The sequence below is a fragment of the Macaca thibetana genome, chromosome 1, assembly GCF_024542745.1.
Source record: "Macaca thibetana thibetana isolate TM-01 chromosome 1, ASM2454274v1, whole genome shotgun sequence".
Lineage (NCBI taxonomy): Eukaryota > Metazoa > Chordata > Mammalia > Primates > Cercopithecidae > Macaca > Macaca thibetana.
The window spans coordinates 135167082-135184167 of record NC_065578.1 but is presented as its reverse complement, the minus strand read 5'-3'; the positions used below and the strand labels follow the sequence as shown (position 1 = coordinate 135184167).

At 42.8% G+C, this 17086-nt stretch overlaps 2 protein-coding genes across 3 annotated transcripts in view; both read left to right on the top strand.

Moving 5' to 3' along the window:
- PRSS38 (serine protease 38) overlaps positions 1-730 on the top strand; it is a 28325-nt gene extending 27595 nt beyond the window's left edge. Inside the window, exon 5 of the mRNA XM_050758991.1 lies at positions 215-730. Coding sequence (XP_050614948.1) covers positions 215-469 — 255 coding nt within the window. The 3' untranslated portion in view covers positions 470-730. The remainder of the gene's footprint in view (positions 1-214) is intronic.
- Positions 1-17086, top strand: part of GUK1 (guanylate kinase 1) — a 359169-nt gene that overhangs the window by 78114 nt on the left and 263969 nt on the right. The window lies entirely within an intron of this gene.

Sequence of the window (17086 nt, the reverse complement as noted above, 5' to 3'; positions counted from 1 at the left end):
GGGCGATGCATGACAATGTATGAATGCCACATGCCTGCAGCAGGCCTCCCTGCAGCTCTGGGCTGTGTTGCAGCCAGTAGGGGGGCTGGGTGAGAGGGGGACACTGGCCCCTTCCAGCAGGGCCTGCACAGCCACCCCCTTGCACCGAGAGACAGGTGCAGGAGGCAGCAGACCTGGGACTCCCAGTTCACAATAACTCCCTCTTCCTTTCTAGGGCGACTCCGGGGGCCCACTTGTGTGTGAATTCAACCGCAGCTGGTTGCAGATTGGAATTGTGAGCTGGGGCCGAGGTTGCACCAACCCTCTGTACCCTGGAGTGTATGCCAGTGTTTCCTATTACTCAGAATGGATATGTTATAACATAGAAATCACACCCACTCCTGCTCAGCCAGCCCCTGCTCTCTCTCCAGCTCTGGGGGCCACTCTCAGCGTCCTTGTGGCCATGATGGCTGGCTGGTCAGTGCTGTGAGGTCAGGATACCCACTCTAGCATTCTCACGGCTGCACACCCTGCCCCAGCCCAGCTGCCTCCAGAGCCCTAAGCATCTCCTGTCCTGGTCTCTCTGAAGCAGGCAAGGGCCACCTATCCCAGAGGTGGATGCTGAGTCCAGGAGGTGATGAGCAAGTGTACAAAGAAGAAAGGGAAGTGGGAGAGCGGCTGGCCAGGGAGAACCCAGCTTGGGCAGAGTGCACCTGAGATTTGATAAGATCATTAAATATTTACAAAGCAAGCCTCTGAGATCACCTGTGTGGCTCCTTCTGCCCCTGCCAGAGTCATTGTCCTCTTCCACGCACAGAAAGGAGAGACTATCACCCCTCCTGAGGCTCTCAGGAAAGGAGAAGCACAGACCGAATCAGCTCTTTCCAGAAACAGAGGGGCGATGACACAGACACACTCCTCTGAATCTGTGGGATGTGGTCAAAGCCCAGGCCCGAGGAAAGGTCATTGCTTACATGCCTACACCTGTACATATAAAACAGCTGCAGACATTTAAACATCCAATTGCAAAAAAATAAAAAAATTTAAAAAAAAAAAGTGTTGGGGCGGTAACCTGAGCTGAAAGTAGACACCAGGAAGGAACAAACACAATGAAGCATGAAGGAGCCCCAAGTCAGAAAAGCACCAAAAACTTGTATTTCGAAAGTCTGCTCCTTGGAAAAAATCAAACAGTGTACAGGGGTTGGGGGAGATCACTAACCTACTCAAGATAGGAGATGAGAACAAAAATATACAAAATGAGAAATGACAAGTGAAAATGATCCACCAACAGAGAAAAGGTAAGAAACCACACGAGAGAGTGTACAACTCTATATAAATAAATTTAAATGAAAATTTAAATGAAAACAAGCAGCACTTTTTAGGAAAATAAATTTGCTAAAACTAACCCCAGTAAAGAGAGAGGTTTTAGGCTGGGCACTGTGACTTATGCCTGTAATCCCAGCACTTTGGGAGGTCAAGGCAGGAGGATCACTTGAGCTCAGGAGTTCAAGGCCAGCCTGGGCAACATGGCAAGACCCTTGTCTAAAGAAATGAGCCAGGCATGGTGGTACACACTTGTAATCCCAGTTACTCTGGAGGCTGAGGTGGGAGGATTGCTTGAACCCTTGAGGTTAAGGCTGCAGTGAGATGTGATCGTGCCACTTCACTCCAGGCTGGACCACACAGTGAGACACAGTCTCAAAAAAAAAAAAAGAGAGAGAGAGAAAGACAGAGAAGTTTTATTAAATAGACCGAATTTTTGTAGAAGAAATTGAGACATTTAAGAAAGAACATCCCCCCCACGGTAAAAGTTTCTGGGGAGTCAAAAGCTATATATGGATTTTTTACTGCATGGGGGGTACCAGTAACCCCAACGTTGTTCAAGGGTCAACTGGACTTCCTTTTACAATTTTAAATAGTTGCCCTAGAGTTCACAATAATTACAACTAATCTATGTCCACTTTCAAAAAAATACTACCATTTCACATTTCATAGGTAGTATCTCATCTAGTGATGAGACATCAGTAGCATTCTTCATTTCTGTTACAGTGGTTTTGATTTCTAGCATTTCTTTTTGTTTGATTGGTTTTCATCTTCACATTTTATTTTTATTTTCATAGATTTAGGGGTGCAAATGCAGTTTTGTTACATGGATATATTGCATAGTACTGAAGTCCAGGCTTTTAGTGTAACCATCACCCAAATAGTGAACATTATGCCCATTAGGTAATTTCTCCTTCCTCATCCCCGTCCCACTCTCCCACCTCTCTGAGTCTCCAGTATCTATTATCTGCTCTCTATATCCATATGTACACATTATTTAGCTCCCACATAAGTGAGAACATATGCTAATTGACTGTTTCTGAGTTGTTTCATGTAGGATAATGGCCTCCAGTTCTATCCACATAGCTGCAAAAGACATGATTTCATTCTTTTTATGAGTGAGTAGTATTCCATGATATATATGTACATTTTCTCTATCCAACCATCTGTTGATGGACACTCAGGTTGCTTTCCTGTCTTTAGCATTTCTTTTTATTCTTTGAGTTTCATGGCTCTGCTTTCAGTGCCCCTCTCTTTTTCTATGTGGCCCACTTTTCCCATTACAGCCCTTAGTGTATTAATCCTAATACTTCAAATTCTCAGTCCAATAATTCCAAAATATCTGCCATATCTAAGTTTTGTTTTGATGCTTGGTCTCTTCAGGCTGTGTGGGGTTTTTGTTTTGCTTATTTTGCCTTTTAGCATGCCTTGTAACTTTTTGTTGAAAGCTAGACATGATATATTAAGTAAGAGGATCTGAGGTAAACTGATCATTGGTGTGAGGTTTATCTGACTAGCAATTAGGCTGTGTTTACCACCTCCTGAAACTGTGGTGTTTGAGTCCGAACTTTCCCCTAATGATCTTGTTTTTGTCTCCTCTGTTGTCTTTGGGTCTCCCTGGAGACTCCTTCTTAAATAAACAAGTAGTTATTTCAGCTGTAATCCTCTGATACTACATAGGAACCCCACAGATGTAATGATGAGGTGTGGGGATGAGGAAGCATTCTTTAGTTCTGTGGTTAGGTCTCAGTCTTTAGTGAGAAGGTCACCACCCAAGTGTTTTTCTCACCTTCACTTTCCCCCCTTAAGTGTGATAGGAAAATAATGGGCTGAAGTTGGGTATTTCCCAACATTCAAGGCTAGGGCAGGCTGGATTCCAGTATTTCCCTTCCCACACGTCAGACTGATAGAACCCAAGTTGGTTAGGCTCTGGATGCATAGTTTCCCTTGAGGGCAGGCTTTGGTTAATGAGAACAGACAGTGCTGGGCATATTTAAAATTGGCTACTTTTCTCCTTGCTATGCCACAAACACTGGGGGATTCTTTTCTGCTCTTCACCTGAGAGCCTGGTGTAGCTTCCAGAACTAAAACTCATAAAAGTGTGAGGACCCCTAAAAGTGGGCCCTGAGGAGTTTTAAGCTCTCAAGTTAGCCCTTGCTTAGTCTCTAGCAGTTCATCAATTACCCTTTAAGTATTTCCACTGGTGCTGACTCTGCTGGGGCCTCTCCTCCCCAGCAAGTTGTGATTGTCTCTGTCCACCTGTCTGTCTCTCCAGTGTTCAGGGAGGTACTTTGTTCTGTGACCTCACTTCTCTTATGAATCTAAAAAGAGTTGTTGATTTTTAGTTTGTTCACCTTTTTTCTTGTTGTAAGGATGGGAGTGATAACTTCCAGCCTGTTCACATGCCAAACCGGAAGCTAGATGTCACTCAAATACTTCTGTAAAGAGACATCTTGTCATCTACTATTTGGTTGCCTAGTGACAAATTTGTATAGAAAAGACAATGTCTTATTCTTTTCTTTAGAAGCTCTTGAGATCATGTGATTGTTCTTTTTCACCATCTAAAGCGGGCCAATTAGCTTTTAAATATTATTTTTAGGTCATGGATTTAAATATATTTGATGGGTTTCAATTCATTGCAATTATTATTCCTATGAAAGCTCAAATTGCCCCGTATTCGTACAACAGGAGCTTTGCCAGCTTGGTTCCTGAGTCCTTTTAACAGTGCTAGGCATAATAGTACTAATGGTACCTGCTAGTTTTCTTTTATATGGTTCGACAAGATGTTCAGGCTCATCTGGTCTATTTCCTGTCTAAGACCTAGAGTCAGTCATTCCCCCAAGGAACCTTGTTTTTTTGTAGTCAAACACAGTATTTCAAGAGCACGATCTGAGTGCTCAGAAGATCATTGCTACTGAAGGTGGGATGTAAATTCCAATTTAAGTCCAGAGCTACAGAGTTTTTACTTTAAAAAAAAAAAAAATCTGTAGTTTGTATTCTGTATTGAGAATACTTTCATCAGTTCTAACAGTTTTAGTGTTTCCTTGGGGTTTTTTGGGTGGAGTCTTTAGGGTTTTCTATATATAAGAAATGAAATGTCATCTGAAAACAGAGACCATTTCATTTCTTCCATTCCTATTTGGATGTATTTTATTTCTTTTTCTTGCCTAATTTCTGTGGCAAAGACTTCCACATTAAACAGAAGTGGTGAGAGTGGGCATCCTTGCCATGTTCTTGATCTTAGAGGGAAATCTCAATTTTCACCATTGAGCATAATGTGTTTCTCAAGGAGGTGATAACCCATAATTATTAATTTGTTTTGTCACACATTCACACACAACAATCTCATACACATCATTAATGTGAACACTAACAATATGATGACTGAAAACAGCTCAAATGTTTTGGTATGGCCTTCGTTTCCTCACAGTGTTTGATATTTGTAACTACAGTTTCATCGCTGGAGCGCATGCCAATTATGTTCTCTTCCCTTTAACTCTCATTTAGTGTTAGTGCAACAAGTGATTGTCTATTTAATTCTGGTCGCTGAATAAATGTCTCTTATGGATGTTTCAGGAAGGGTTCATGGAAGCAACCTTCCCTGATTTCCTACAAGTATATCTCTGTTCATTTTATTCAAAGGGCAGTCTTCCTGGATTTAAGTACTTAGCTCCCTTTTTCTTTGAATAAGTATCTTACATGTGGAACTCCATTTTATTAGAACATTGAGGCTTGTTGTCAAAAATGTCTGATATTAATAATTCATTGTCCTCCCAGCACTTTGGGGGGCCGAGGTGGGAGGATCACCTGAGGCTGGGAGTTCGAGACCACCCTGACCAATATGGAGAAACCCTGTCTCTACTAAAAATACAAAATCAGCTGGGTGTGGTGGTGCATGTCTGTAATCCCAGCTACTCGGGAGGCTGAGACAAGAGAATCGCTTGAACCCAGGAGCGGAGGTTGCAGTGAGCCGAGATCACACCATTGCAATCCAGCCTGGGCAACAAGAGTGAAACTGCGTCTCAAAAAAAGAAAAAAAAATTCATTGTCTTTCCGCTATAAGTCATTGGTCTTAGTGTTAATCTTTCTGAATTGATTCCCAAGTAGATAATGTCCTATTTTAATATTAACATAACATTTCAAAATTTTTTCTTTTTTTCTCCAAAGTTTACTGACTCCAGGTTACCACCCTTGTTAAAGTTATAAGACTTGGGTTTCTTGTTTGTTTGTTTTTAGTGGCTTATTTATTCATTTATTTTTGTAGAGACGGGTCTCACTATGTTGCCGAAGCTGGTCTCAAACTCCTGAGCTCAAGCAATCCTCCTGCCTCAGCTTCCCCAAATGCTGGGATTACAGGTGTGAGTCATCATCACACCTGGCTTCAAAACTTTTCTTAATTTAGGAAAAGTTTTAATTATAGTTTATTATTTGTTCCAGTATCCGAATCTTCCTTTCTTCTTAGGAATTCTATTAGTTTTTATTTTAAACTCCTCTGCCTACTTTATTTTTAAATCAATTTTATCAAACTTTACTTATAAATTTTCTTGGGTCTTTCTTATCCTTTTCTTAATTCATCTTTCATTTTTAAAACTGCCTTCCTGTCTGCTAGCTTAATTTTCATTTATGAGATGATTTTTCTTTAATTTTAATATTTTCTCAAGTACTATCACCTCATTTCTATGTTTTTCTAATTCTGACTTATGCTGTTTTTCATGTCTTGTATCCTTTTTTTTTTTTTCTGAGACAGGGTCTCACTCTGTTGCCAAGCCTGGAGTATAGTGATGCAGTCATGGCTCACTGCAGCCTCAAACTCCCAGGCTCAGGTGATTCTCCCGCCTCGGCCTCTCGATTAGCTGGGACCACAGGTTTGTGCTACCATGCCTGGCTAATTTTCTTTTTTGTAGAGACAAGATCTCATCATGTTGCCCAGGCTGGCCTCAAATTCCTGGGCTCAAGTGATGCTCCTGCCTCAGACTCCCAAAGTGCTGGGATTACAAGCGTGAGTCACCACATCCAACCATTTTCTTTTTTTCTTTTCTGAGATGGAGTTTCCCTCTTGTTGCCGAGGCTGGAGTGCAATGGCACGATCTCGGCTCACTGCAACCTCCACCTCCTGGGTTCAAGCGATTCTCCTCCCTCAGCCTCCCAAGTAGCTGTGATTACAGGCATGTGCCACCATGCTCGGCTAATTTTTGTATTTTTAGTAGAGACGGGGTTTTGCTATGTCAGCCAGGCTGGTCTCAAACTCCTGACCTCATGTGATCTGCCCGCCTCGGCTTCCCAAAGTGCTAGGATTACAGGTGTGAGCTACTGCACCCAGCCCAGCCATTTTTTTTAAATCTGTTTTGAAATAGTAGATTACAGTTGTCACCTGAGTGCTTCTCTTTCTGGCATACTTTCATTGTCTATAGAGGTATTATTATTCTCTTTTCTCTTGCAATAATCTTGCAGAGGATTTGATCTCAATACTTTTGCATTGCTTGTGTTTGTGAGAAATTAAGTCTTTCCAAGCTTTTATAAAGTGTTGGGAGCAAGTCCCCCAAAATCTGGCCATAAACTGGCCTCAAGATTGGCCATAGGCAAAATCTCTGCAGCACTGTCATATGTCCATAATGGCCCCAACCCCCAAGCTGGAAGGTTGTGGGTTTACGGGAATGAGGGCAAGGAACACCTGGCCCACCCAGGCCAGAAAACCGCCTAAAGGCATTCTTAAACCACAAACAAAAGCATGAGCGATCTGTGTCTTTAAGGGTGTGTTCCTGCTGCAGTTAACTAGCCCAACCTATTCATTTAATTTGGCCCATCCCTTCATTTCCCATAAGGAATACTTTTAGTTAATTTAATATCTATAGAAACAATGCTAGTGACTGGTTTGCTATTAATAAATATGTGGGTCAATCTCTGTTCGGGGCTCTCAGCTCTGAAGGCTGTGAGACCCCTGATTACCCACTTCACACCTCTATATTTCTGTGTGTGTGTCTTTAATTCCTCTAGCACCGCTGGAATTAGGGTCTCCCCAACTGAGCTGGTCTCAGCAAAGAAGCATACTTTAGGATAATATCTTTCACTGTTTTCCTGTAGCATGCGTAACTGTGGCAGCTTGTTTTCCAAAATTCCCTGTCTCCATTTCCTGCTTTGATTTTTTTCCTGCCCTTCTTTTCATTTTTGTCATTATTGTCCATAACCTGCCCAATTTTGCCTCCACTGCCAGTGGGGTCTCCTCAATGGGACCTGGTCCCAGAAGGGAGGCTTGGGGGGGCCCTCCAGCACTGCCGACTCCCTACCCAAGCTGTGCCTTCTGTAGTGTGGGCTACTTGTCTTAAGCTAGCCCACATGTAAGCCGCTGCTGGCTCTCTAGGGCTCTCCTATCTCCAGGCCCTCGATGCCACTTCCACCGAGCAACACTGGTAAACATGTGGGACTTGTGGCTGTTGGTGGTTTGTGGGAAGTAGGACAAGCCTTGTCACCTAATTTTATTGTGAAAGTCATCTGTTTCTTTTAGTCTCCAATTGCTCTTTAAAAAAAAAATTGAGACAGGGTCTTGCTCTGTCACCCAGGCTGGAGTGCAGTGATGTGATCACAGCTCACTGTAGCTTTGACCTCCTGGGCTCAAGCAATACTCCCACCACAGCCTCCAGAGTAGCTGGGACTACAGACATGCACCACTATGTCCAGCTAATTTTTTAGATTTTTTAGTAGAGACAAGGTCTTGCTATGTTGTCCAGGCTGGTCTCAAACTCCTGGCCTCAAGCCATCCTCCCACCTTGGCCTCCCAAAGTGCTGGGATTACGGGTGTGAGCCACCACACCTGGCCTGCTCTGTCTATTTTATGTGGAGATTCAGAGAGACCTCAATTCTATGTCGTTGCCACTGCCACTTCCAGAATTCCTCATTTGTTTTCAACAACCATTGTTATTTTCTACTCACACACATATGTTTACTCTAGGGTCCTCTCTATAGAAGGCATTTATCCAAGGAAGAGTCGTGACTCACATATATTTACCCTCTAGGGTCCTCTCCACACAAGGCATTTATTCAAGGAATAGTCATGAGCATTAAATACAGTCACTTGTTGTACTAATAGCAAATGAGAGGGGAGAGGTGGTAGTGTATAACAGGATGTGCTCCAGTGGTGTAATGATAGTTACAAATATGAAAGACTGCAGGGAAATCAGAAGACCTCTTCTCCATTCCTTCTTGCAGTCCAATGCTTAAATCTGGGATCACTGCCTTTACATGAACTTCTACCATGGAGAGGTATGAAAAGGGAATGGGGTTGTAGCTACCGTGGGGGACATGAAAAGGGAAGAGGGTTGGAGGGGACTCCCTGGAGCTCAGAATGTCCTCTATCTGACTCCAGATAGTTGTTACAAATGGGCTCACATGCACACAGATTCATTGAGCTGTTCCCTTAGGAGGGTCCTCTTTACAAACATAATTGAACACTGATCATAGAAAAATGGTATTAATAATATTTAACGAGGTTTGGGAAAAATAGAATTAGAATACTGGATATCAAAATGTAAAATTGGAGTGGAGGGAGTAGGGCTAAGGTGTTCTAAGGTCTTGTATTATCCAGGTTGAGAGTAAAGCTTTTGATTAACTTTAGATTTTAAAGATTATAAGCTGTAATTTTAAGACTAATCACTGAAAGAATAGAAACAGAGTGTATCATTGTAATTAATAATGGAGGAAGTGGAGAACTAAAAATTTTTTAAAAATCAGCCAGTCCACAAGTCAGGGAAAAAGAGAAAATGTAGAAAAAGAAGAAAAAATTAGAAAGCACAAAATAAGGAGGTATACACAAAAACCAAAACATCAGCAATTACATTAAACTTACAAGATAATCCAGTTAAAATCAAAGAATGTCAGATGGTTACAAAAAAAAAGAAAAGAAATGCTATTACAAGAGATATACCTAAAACAAAAATTAATTAATTAGAAATTTATTAAATAGAAATTTAATGTATGATAGAGAGGGCCAATAAGGTTAAAATTTGGTACTTTGAAAGAACTGTTCATTTTTCTAAGTCTTCAGATAGTTGTGTTTTATATTTATATTTTTATTTTTTTACATATTTTTTGAGACAGGGTCTTGCTCTGTCGCCCAGGCTGGAGTACAGTACTGCAATCTTGGCTCACTGCAACTTCCACTTCCTGGGTACAAGTGATTCTCCTACCTCAGCCTCCTGAGTAGCTGGGACTACAGGCGTGCACCACCTTGCCTGGTTAATTTTTATGGTTTTATAGAGATGGAGTTTCACCATGTTGCCCAGGCTGGTCTTGAACTCCTGGGCTCAAGCAATCTGTCCACCTTGGCCTCCCAAAGTGCTGGGACTGCGGGCTGTGTTTTTAATATTTTATCCAGTTTGTAGTTATTTATGGGAAGGTTGAACTGATAGGAACTACGTAGCCATTAACAGAAACAGAAAGTACATCAATTAACTCACAGAGAAAAAAAATCATATGATTATCCCAATTAATGCAAAAAAATTTATAAGGTTCAATATCTATTTATGATTAAAATATATATAGGGCAAACTTGAAATATCAGGGAAATTTTCTACTTTGACAAAGGCTACGTTTAATATCCAAGAGCAAGCATTATACTTTTTCTTGAAAAAGCAAGGTGTAAAAATTTTAAAAATAAAATAAATAAAAGTAAAGCATTATACTTTTGTAGAAAGTTTCAATTCTCCTAAAGACTGGGAACCATATAAGAATGTGTTAGATATCATATTGGGCATGTTGACCAAATAGAGGAAAAGGGCTGGAAGAGAAGAAATAAAACTAATGTTATAATAGATGATGGGATGATCTATCCTCCTAGAAAAATCTGCAGAATCAACAAACTCTTCAAACATTTTTAAATTCCACAAGTTTGCCAGATACACAATCAACCTACAAAAGTCAATTACATTTATTGCCATAGCTAGAAAATATAATCACAGAGAAAGAAAACAAAACCATGAAGTACACATAAAACTCCTATGGAGAAAGCACTCCCATTCTAAGGAAAGGCAAAGAAGAGGAAACGAGACATCCCATGCTCTTGCATGAGACAATGTAACATTAATACATATCCAGTTTCCCTCCAGTAAATCCATATATTCAAAAACAATTTTAACCAAAATTTCAATTGGATATTTTTGAAAGAACTCCATAAATTTAATCTGGAAATGTATGTGGTGGAACAAAAGGTCTGTAAATAGGTAAGTCAACCTGAAAGATAAGTATAAAGTTATAAACACCTACTTCAAAGCTATGGTGGTCTTAGTAATAAAGGTACTGCTTTGATGAAGGACAAAAAGGCCCATGAGACAGAACAGAGCTCAAACAGATGCACACATGAATGTATTCCCCAGGCAAGGAATGGCCAGGCTGCTTAGTGTAGATCATATTGGGAAACAGGGCTTGCTGTAGGGAGGAAAATAAAACTGGGTTTTATGTAACATCGCCCGTGAAAACAGCCACAGGGCCAATTAAAGACCTAGATACAAAACTTAAAATAAAATGGGAATCAAAAATGCAGAACATCTTTGCGACCAAGGAGTGGAGAAGAGTCTCTTACATAGAGGCTCAAAAGCACAAAGCATCTGAGGGAAAAAGGTTATTTAATTCCAGCAAGTGAAAAAACTATTTTTTGAGACAGGGTCTCACTGTGTTGCCCAGGCTGGAGTGCAGTGGTACGATCACGGCTCACTGCAGCCTCGAACTCCTGGGCTCAAATGATCCTACTGGCTTAGCCTCTTGAATAGCTGGGATGATGGGCACACACCATTACACCTGGCTAATTGTTTTTAAATTTTTTGTAGAAGTGTGGTCTTGCTATGTGGCCCAGGCTGGTCTCAAACTCCTGGGTTCAAATGATCCTCCCATCTCGGCCTCCCAGAGAACTTTGGAAAGGCTAGGCCACTGGCTCGTGCCTATGGTCCCAGTGTTTTGGGGAACCAAGTCAGGAGGATTGCTTGAGCCCAGAAGGTTAAGACTGCAGTGATCTGTGATTATGCCACTGCACTCTAGCCTGGGCGATAGAGCAAAGACCCTGTCTCAAAAATAAATACATAAATAAAATTTAAAAAGAGAGCCAAAGGTGGAAATAGCCTAACTGTCCTGATGAATGGATAAAGCAAACATGGACCATCCACACAGTGGAATAACATTCAGCCATCAAAAGGCATAAATGACTCAGGCCACAACATGGATGAGCCTTGAAAGTTTGATGGCCAAATGAAAGAAGCAAGACTCAAAGGGCCGCAGAGTGTGTGATTCCACTTTGGACAATGTCGGGAATAGGCAAAGCCCCAGAGACAAAAAACTAGCTGGTGGTTGTATAACTGTGGAACCAGGCCAATCTGGCTCAACTTTTATAAAACAAAATTGTGAATTGTTTTTCAGTTGCCATGGACCCCAGATTGCAAGTTACCTGAACACATCCAGATGAACCAAGCTTGCAACCACAGGCAGAACCTAAGTGCTAGACCAAGGAACAGAGTAGTGAATTAAGAAACCGACACCGCAGGCCGGGCGCAGTGGCTCACGCCTGTAATCCTGTACTTTGGGAGACCGACGCGGGCAGATCACAAGGTCAGGAGCTCGAGGCCAGCCTGATCAATATGGTGAAACCCTATCTCTACTAAAAATACAAAAATTAGCCAGGCATGGTGGCATGTGCCTGTAGCCCCAGATAATCGAGGGGCTAAGGCAGAAGAATCACCTGGACCCAGGAGGCGGAGGTTGCAGTGAGTCGAGATCACTCCACTGTACTCCAGCCTGGGTAACAGAGCCAGACTCTGTCTCAAAAAAAAAAAAAAAGAAAAAGAAAAAGAAACTGACACCGCATAACGGGATCCATGCTCCAATTAGATTAAGCCCTGGTGTCACCCCATGGTGGGATCCAATCAAATCACACCTCTCAGCATCACCTCATTGCAAGATCCAATCAGATCATGCCTCATTACCCTCTTTATAAAACCTGCCTCAGATCCCAGCTCTAGGAGACAGATTTGAGCACTTCCTCCTGACTGCTTGCCAGTCAACACACAGTAAAAGCCTTTCTTTTCTCAAAAGCTGGTGCCATAGTATTGGCTTCCATGCATGTCAGGCAGCAAGCCCATTACTCAATGACAGTTGTTAGGGGATAAGGGGAAGGGAATGCAGTGTGATTGCTAATGGCTACAGGTTTCTTTTGGGGGTGATGAGATTTTGGAACTAGACAGAGGTGGTGGTTGCACAACGTTGTGAATGCACCTCGGGCCACCAACCTGTTCACTTTGAAAAGGTTAATTTTATACACAAAGCTCACCTAACAAAAAGAAATGCAGTCACACAAAATGATTAAGCACACATTGCAAGAATGTATTCCAGTAAAAGTGCACCTTAAAAATATGTAAATGATTACCTCAGGTAGAGAGGGAAAAGAGAAAGAATGTGGCAAAAGATGGCCATAAAGAAATGCACAGATGCTGGAAAAAATAAAAAAAGAAACACACAGATGAGTACCTGAAAAGAGGTATGGCCTGCCCAGATCAGCAAGACCAGAGGGAAAAGGAAGAGAAAGAATGCCGATGTCCTTGTCCCTCTGCTGGTCAAGTAGCATGGCTTGTGAGGCTCCTGTGCTGGTGAGACCTGGGCCAGGCTGGGGTGGGGAGACTCCAGACCCAGGATGGGAGTTGGGGAAGGCATGGGTGGGGTCCATCAGCAGAGGTATCTCCTCAACCCTCCAAGGGACTTTACAAAGGCAGGTGCCATCCCACTCTGTTTTTCCTCTCGGACTTGAGATTGTGCAGGCCTGTCCCTTGGCATGCCTAGTAAGTTGCACATGCACTCTAGACCCTTTTGTATAAAAATTGTACAGGAACTGTACAGTGGCTCATGCCTGTAATCCCAGCACTTTGGGAAGCCAAGGTGAGAGGCAGAGTTTGCTTGAGCCCAGGAGTTCAAGAGCAGCCTGGCAACATAGCAAGACCTCGCCTTTAAAAAATTTTTGTATTAAAAAAATTAACTGAGCATGGTGGCATGCACCTGTGGTCCCAGCTACTTGGGAGCCTGACGGGGGAGAATCGCTTGGGCCCAGGAGTTTGAAGGTTCAGTGAGCTATGATTGAGCCACTGCACTCCAGCCTGTGTGACAAAGCGAGACCTTGCCTCTAAAAAAGCAAAAGACGAAAAAGTTGGACAAGATGTGGATGACGTTGCTTATGGGATGTGCCAGAACTGGCAAGTGCCTGGGAAAGGCCTCTATAGGTCCACAGCTCACCATGCCACCTGGCTTTCCACTGAGGCCAGGCTGTTCCCCAGTGCCCCTCCCCACTGTGGTCTTTGTCCTCCAATACTACAGGACCATGCAAATGCTCATTTTGATGAGCACCCACAGGTGCTTTCAGAGTGCTACTGATGCCTGCCCCTTCTTAGGCAGGGACTGTCAGCTCCAAAGACCTCTTTCAGAAAGTGACCTGCAACCCTGATCCTCCAAACTCACTGTCTAGGCAAGTCCCATGACCACACCTTGCTTTGGAAGGGGGTGGGTCAGATCCAGGGGAGGAGCCCACCGTGGGCAGATGAGGGTTAAAGAGGCTGGGACTGTCTACACCTGCTCCTTGGGGTACCTGAAGATTCCAGGGTTCACGATCTGGCCTTCTCTTCTGTGGATTCCAGGATCCACCTCTCCACCCACCCCTGCGGGCGTGGTGGGCATCCTCAGCCTGGTGTGTTTATGCAGAAAAGTGTTCCTGGGACCCTAACGCCAGCAATCCCATGCAGTTTCCAAGCATGGCTTTCTCATCTGTAACACAGAAGCTTACAAAGTTACATCTGCAACTCTCAAATGATTTTCCTTCAAAGACAGACCAAGGGGCGGCCTTTTTCTGGTGGTGGCATCCTGAACTCTCCTACCACCAGGGGGCATTTCTCTGACGTCCAGGAAACTGAACTTCCCAGGACCCCAGTAAATTCGCATGGACTTCCAAGTAGATCCCTTCACTGCCCAGTAGGGCATGCAGTGCCCAGAGACCCACCGGTGTGAAGCACAGTCATGGCATGAGTGACACTGGGTTTAGGGGTACTGAGATTGGCAGTGGCAAAAGGCAAGTTGAATCTGGGGGTTCCCCAATCTTTCATTTGTCTTGAGCATTGGAATGACCCCACTAATAGAAGCTACCAGAAAGACCATGTCTGTGCACAGATCACAGGTTGCAGAAAGCCCGGCCCATGGGGCTCCCTCTCACACTCTAGCCAGGCCCTGCAGGCTGCAAGGGCAGAGGCTTCACCAGGGTGCCCGGCAGCCTGTGCACTCCAGCATTGGGCCGAGCCACCCAGCACTCAGCTCTGGCTGGGCAGTAGGGCCTGCTGCTTGTGGGCCCCTTGGGGGAGGTCCTGCAGAGTGGGCACATCTACTCCTGCAGGGCTGCCTCCAGGGGAAACCTCCTGAGGGGGCCTCTGCTTTGCCACCCAGTGCTGGTGATGCCACCCACACTGTGCAGAGGAACCTCAATCTGCCCTTCTGCAGCCTATGTCTATTCCTGAGAGAGTGGCAGGGAGACATGCTTCTTACAACAGCATGACCTCCCCAGATCCAGCCCCTGGTCAGCTTCCGGTGAACAACTGGCCATGAAATCCAGACAGACGGTAGTGTCTGGTGCTTGGGGTGAGGGTTTAGGAGACAGGCAGGTGCACCTGCTCCTAACCCAGAGCAAACTCTTCTCTCTTTTTCCAGGTGAACTCTGGGACACCTGAGTCTGTAAACTGAACCACATCTGGAGATGTGGTTCACAACTTGGAGATGTGAACTGGGATGACATAGCTGCAATCCCCCTGGGATCTCCAGCACTCATGCCAGTGTCTCTTACTGCATAGAATCAATCCATTTTTATTGCTGTGTCCCACCACCTCTCCAGGAAGGCTCCAGCAGGCCATATCCGCTCTCCTGACTTTCTCAGTGCCTCAGTGCCTCAAGGTCCCCTGTGTCTGTCATGATCCGAGGGCCTCTCCCCGTCAAGAGGGCTCCCTGGAAGCTGCCCATCTTATGCCCTCCCCTGGCAGTGCGTGCTCTCACTCAAATCACTTTATCTTCTACCCATCCCTGCATCCACCATGGTGGTCAGGAGCCTCCCCTGAAGTGTGAAATATCCTCTCTGAAATGTGGAGGACAGTACAAAGGCCGTGACATTCTTCTAATAGCAACTGTGGAAGGACAGGATACATAGATATAATTATGGGACATAACACCTGCAGATGTAATGGCCAATAATCTTCCATTAATGAAAAAAGTAAGTTTTCCACTTGATAAATCCCACTAAAGATGTAGATGCATATTTTTAAGTTCGTATTTTATACATCTTAGTAAAACTTTGGAAAACCAAAAATAGAAAAATCTTAAATGCTGAAAATAAACAGAAGGAGATTCAAAGTGAAATCAAACTAATAAGGAATATGCTAAATACCAAAAGAATGTAGGATCATATCTTCAAAGACAAAGGGAAAATAATTGTGAGCCTAAGTTTCTACACCCAGTCAAGCCAACACACCTGAGTGAGAATGAAAAGAAAGTGTTTTGTCAGATATAAAAGGACTTAGAATGGACACTACAAACTGAAGGCTACTGAAAGTCACTACAGAATGTACACAGAGAGGAGAAAACTGATCTCACACATATGTTCTCTGATTACAGTGAAGCTGACTGGAAATTAGTAACAGAAGGATATCTAGGAAATCTATGTGTTTACAAATTGAGAAATGCACTTCCAAATAACCTATAAGTCAAAGAGGATAATAGAAAATAGTTCAAACTGAACTTTTTTAATGCAAACTGAATTTTTAAAAAGGAAATTTAAAAAATTAAAAATAGGGAACATCAAAACCTGCCCTACAAGAACTACCCTACAAGAAATGCCAAGAGGTCCCTTCAGGCTGAAATGAAAGAACACTGGACAATAATTCACAGCCACATGGAAAAATACAGGCCACTGGGTCAGGTGCTTACAACGGTAATATGAAGGCCAGTAGAACTGTGAAGTTTTTTTGGATTTCCTCTTCTTTCCCTATATGATTTAAAGGACAAATACATGAAACAACAATTATAAAGATATGCTAATGGGCATACAATATATAAAGATGTAATTTGTTACAATAACAAGGAAGGAGGAATAGAACTGTGTAAGTCCAGGGTTTGTGTATACTATTGAAGTTGTTAGTATTAATGAAAACTAGAACAGTATATTAATAAGTTTAAGGTGTTAATTGTAATCCCCAAGGAAATCACTAAGAAATAACTACAACATATACAAAAATGTGAATGAGAAGGGAACCAAAATGATATACCAAAAAAAACAAAAACAAAAACAAAAAAAACCTCAAAGTAAGCAGAAGGCATCAATGGAAGGATTGAGGAACAAAAAAAACGAAACATTTCTAAAAATAACAAAATGGCAGTAGTCTTTTCTTATCAGTAATTATTTTAAATGTAAATTGCTTAAGTTATCCAATTGAATAGCAGAGATTGGCAGAATGGATACCAATAGCAACAAAACCCAAACAACAAAGCTTATGGTTCATCTATATGCTTAGAAGAGACTCCTTCAGACCCAAAGACACACATAGGTTGAAAGTGAAAGAACAGAAAAAGATAACCCATGAAAATCATACCAAAAGAGAGCTAGGGTGCCTATACAGACAAATTAGGCCTTAAGTAAAAAATAGTTACGAGAGACAAAAAGGGACATTATATTCAAAGGTTCAATCCATCAAAAAGAGACAACAACCATAAACATATATACACCTAACAAGAG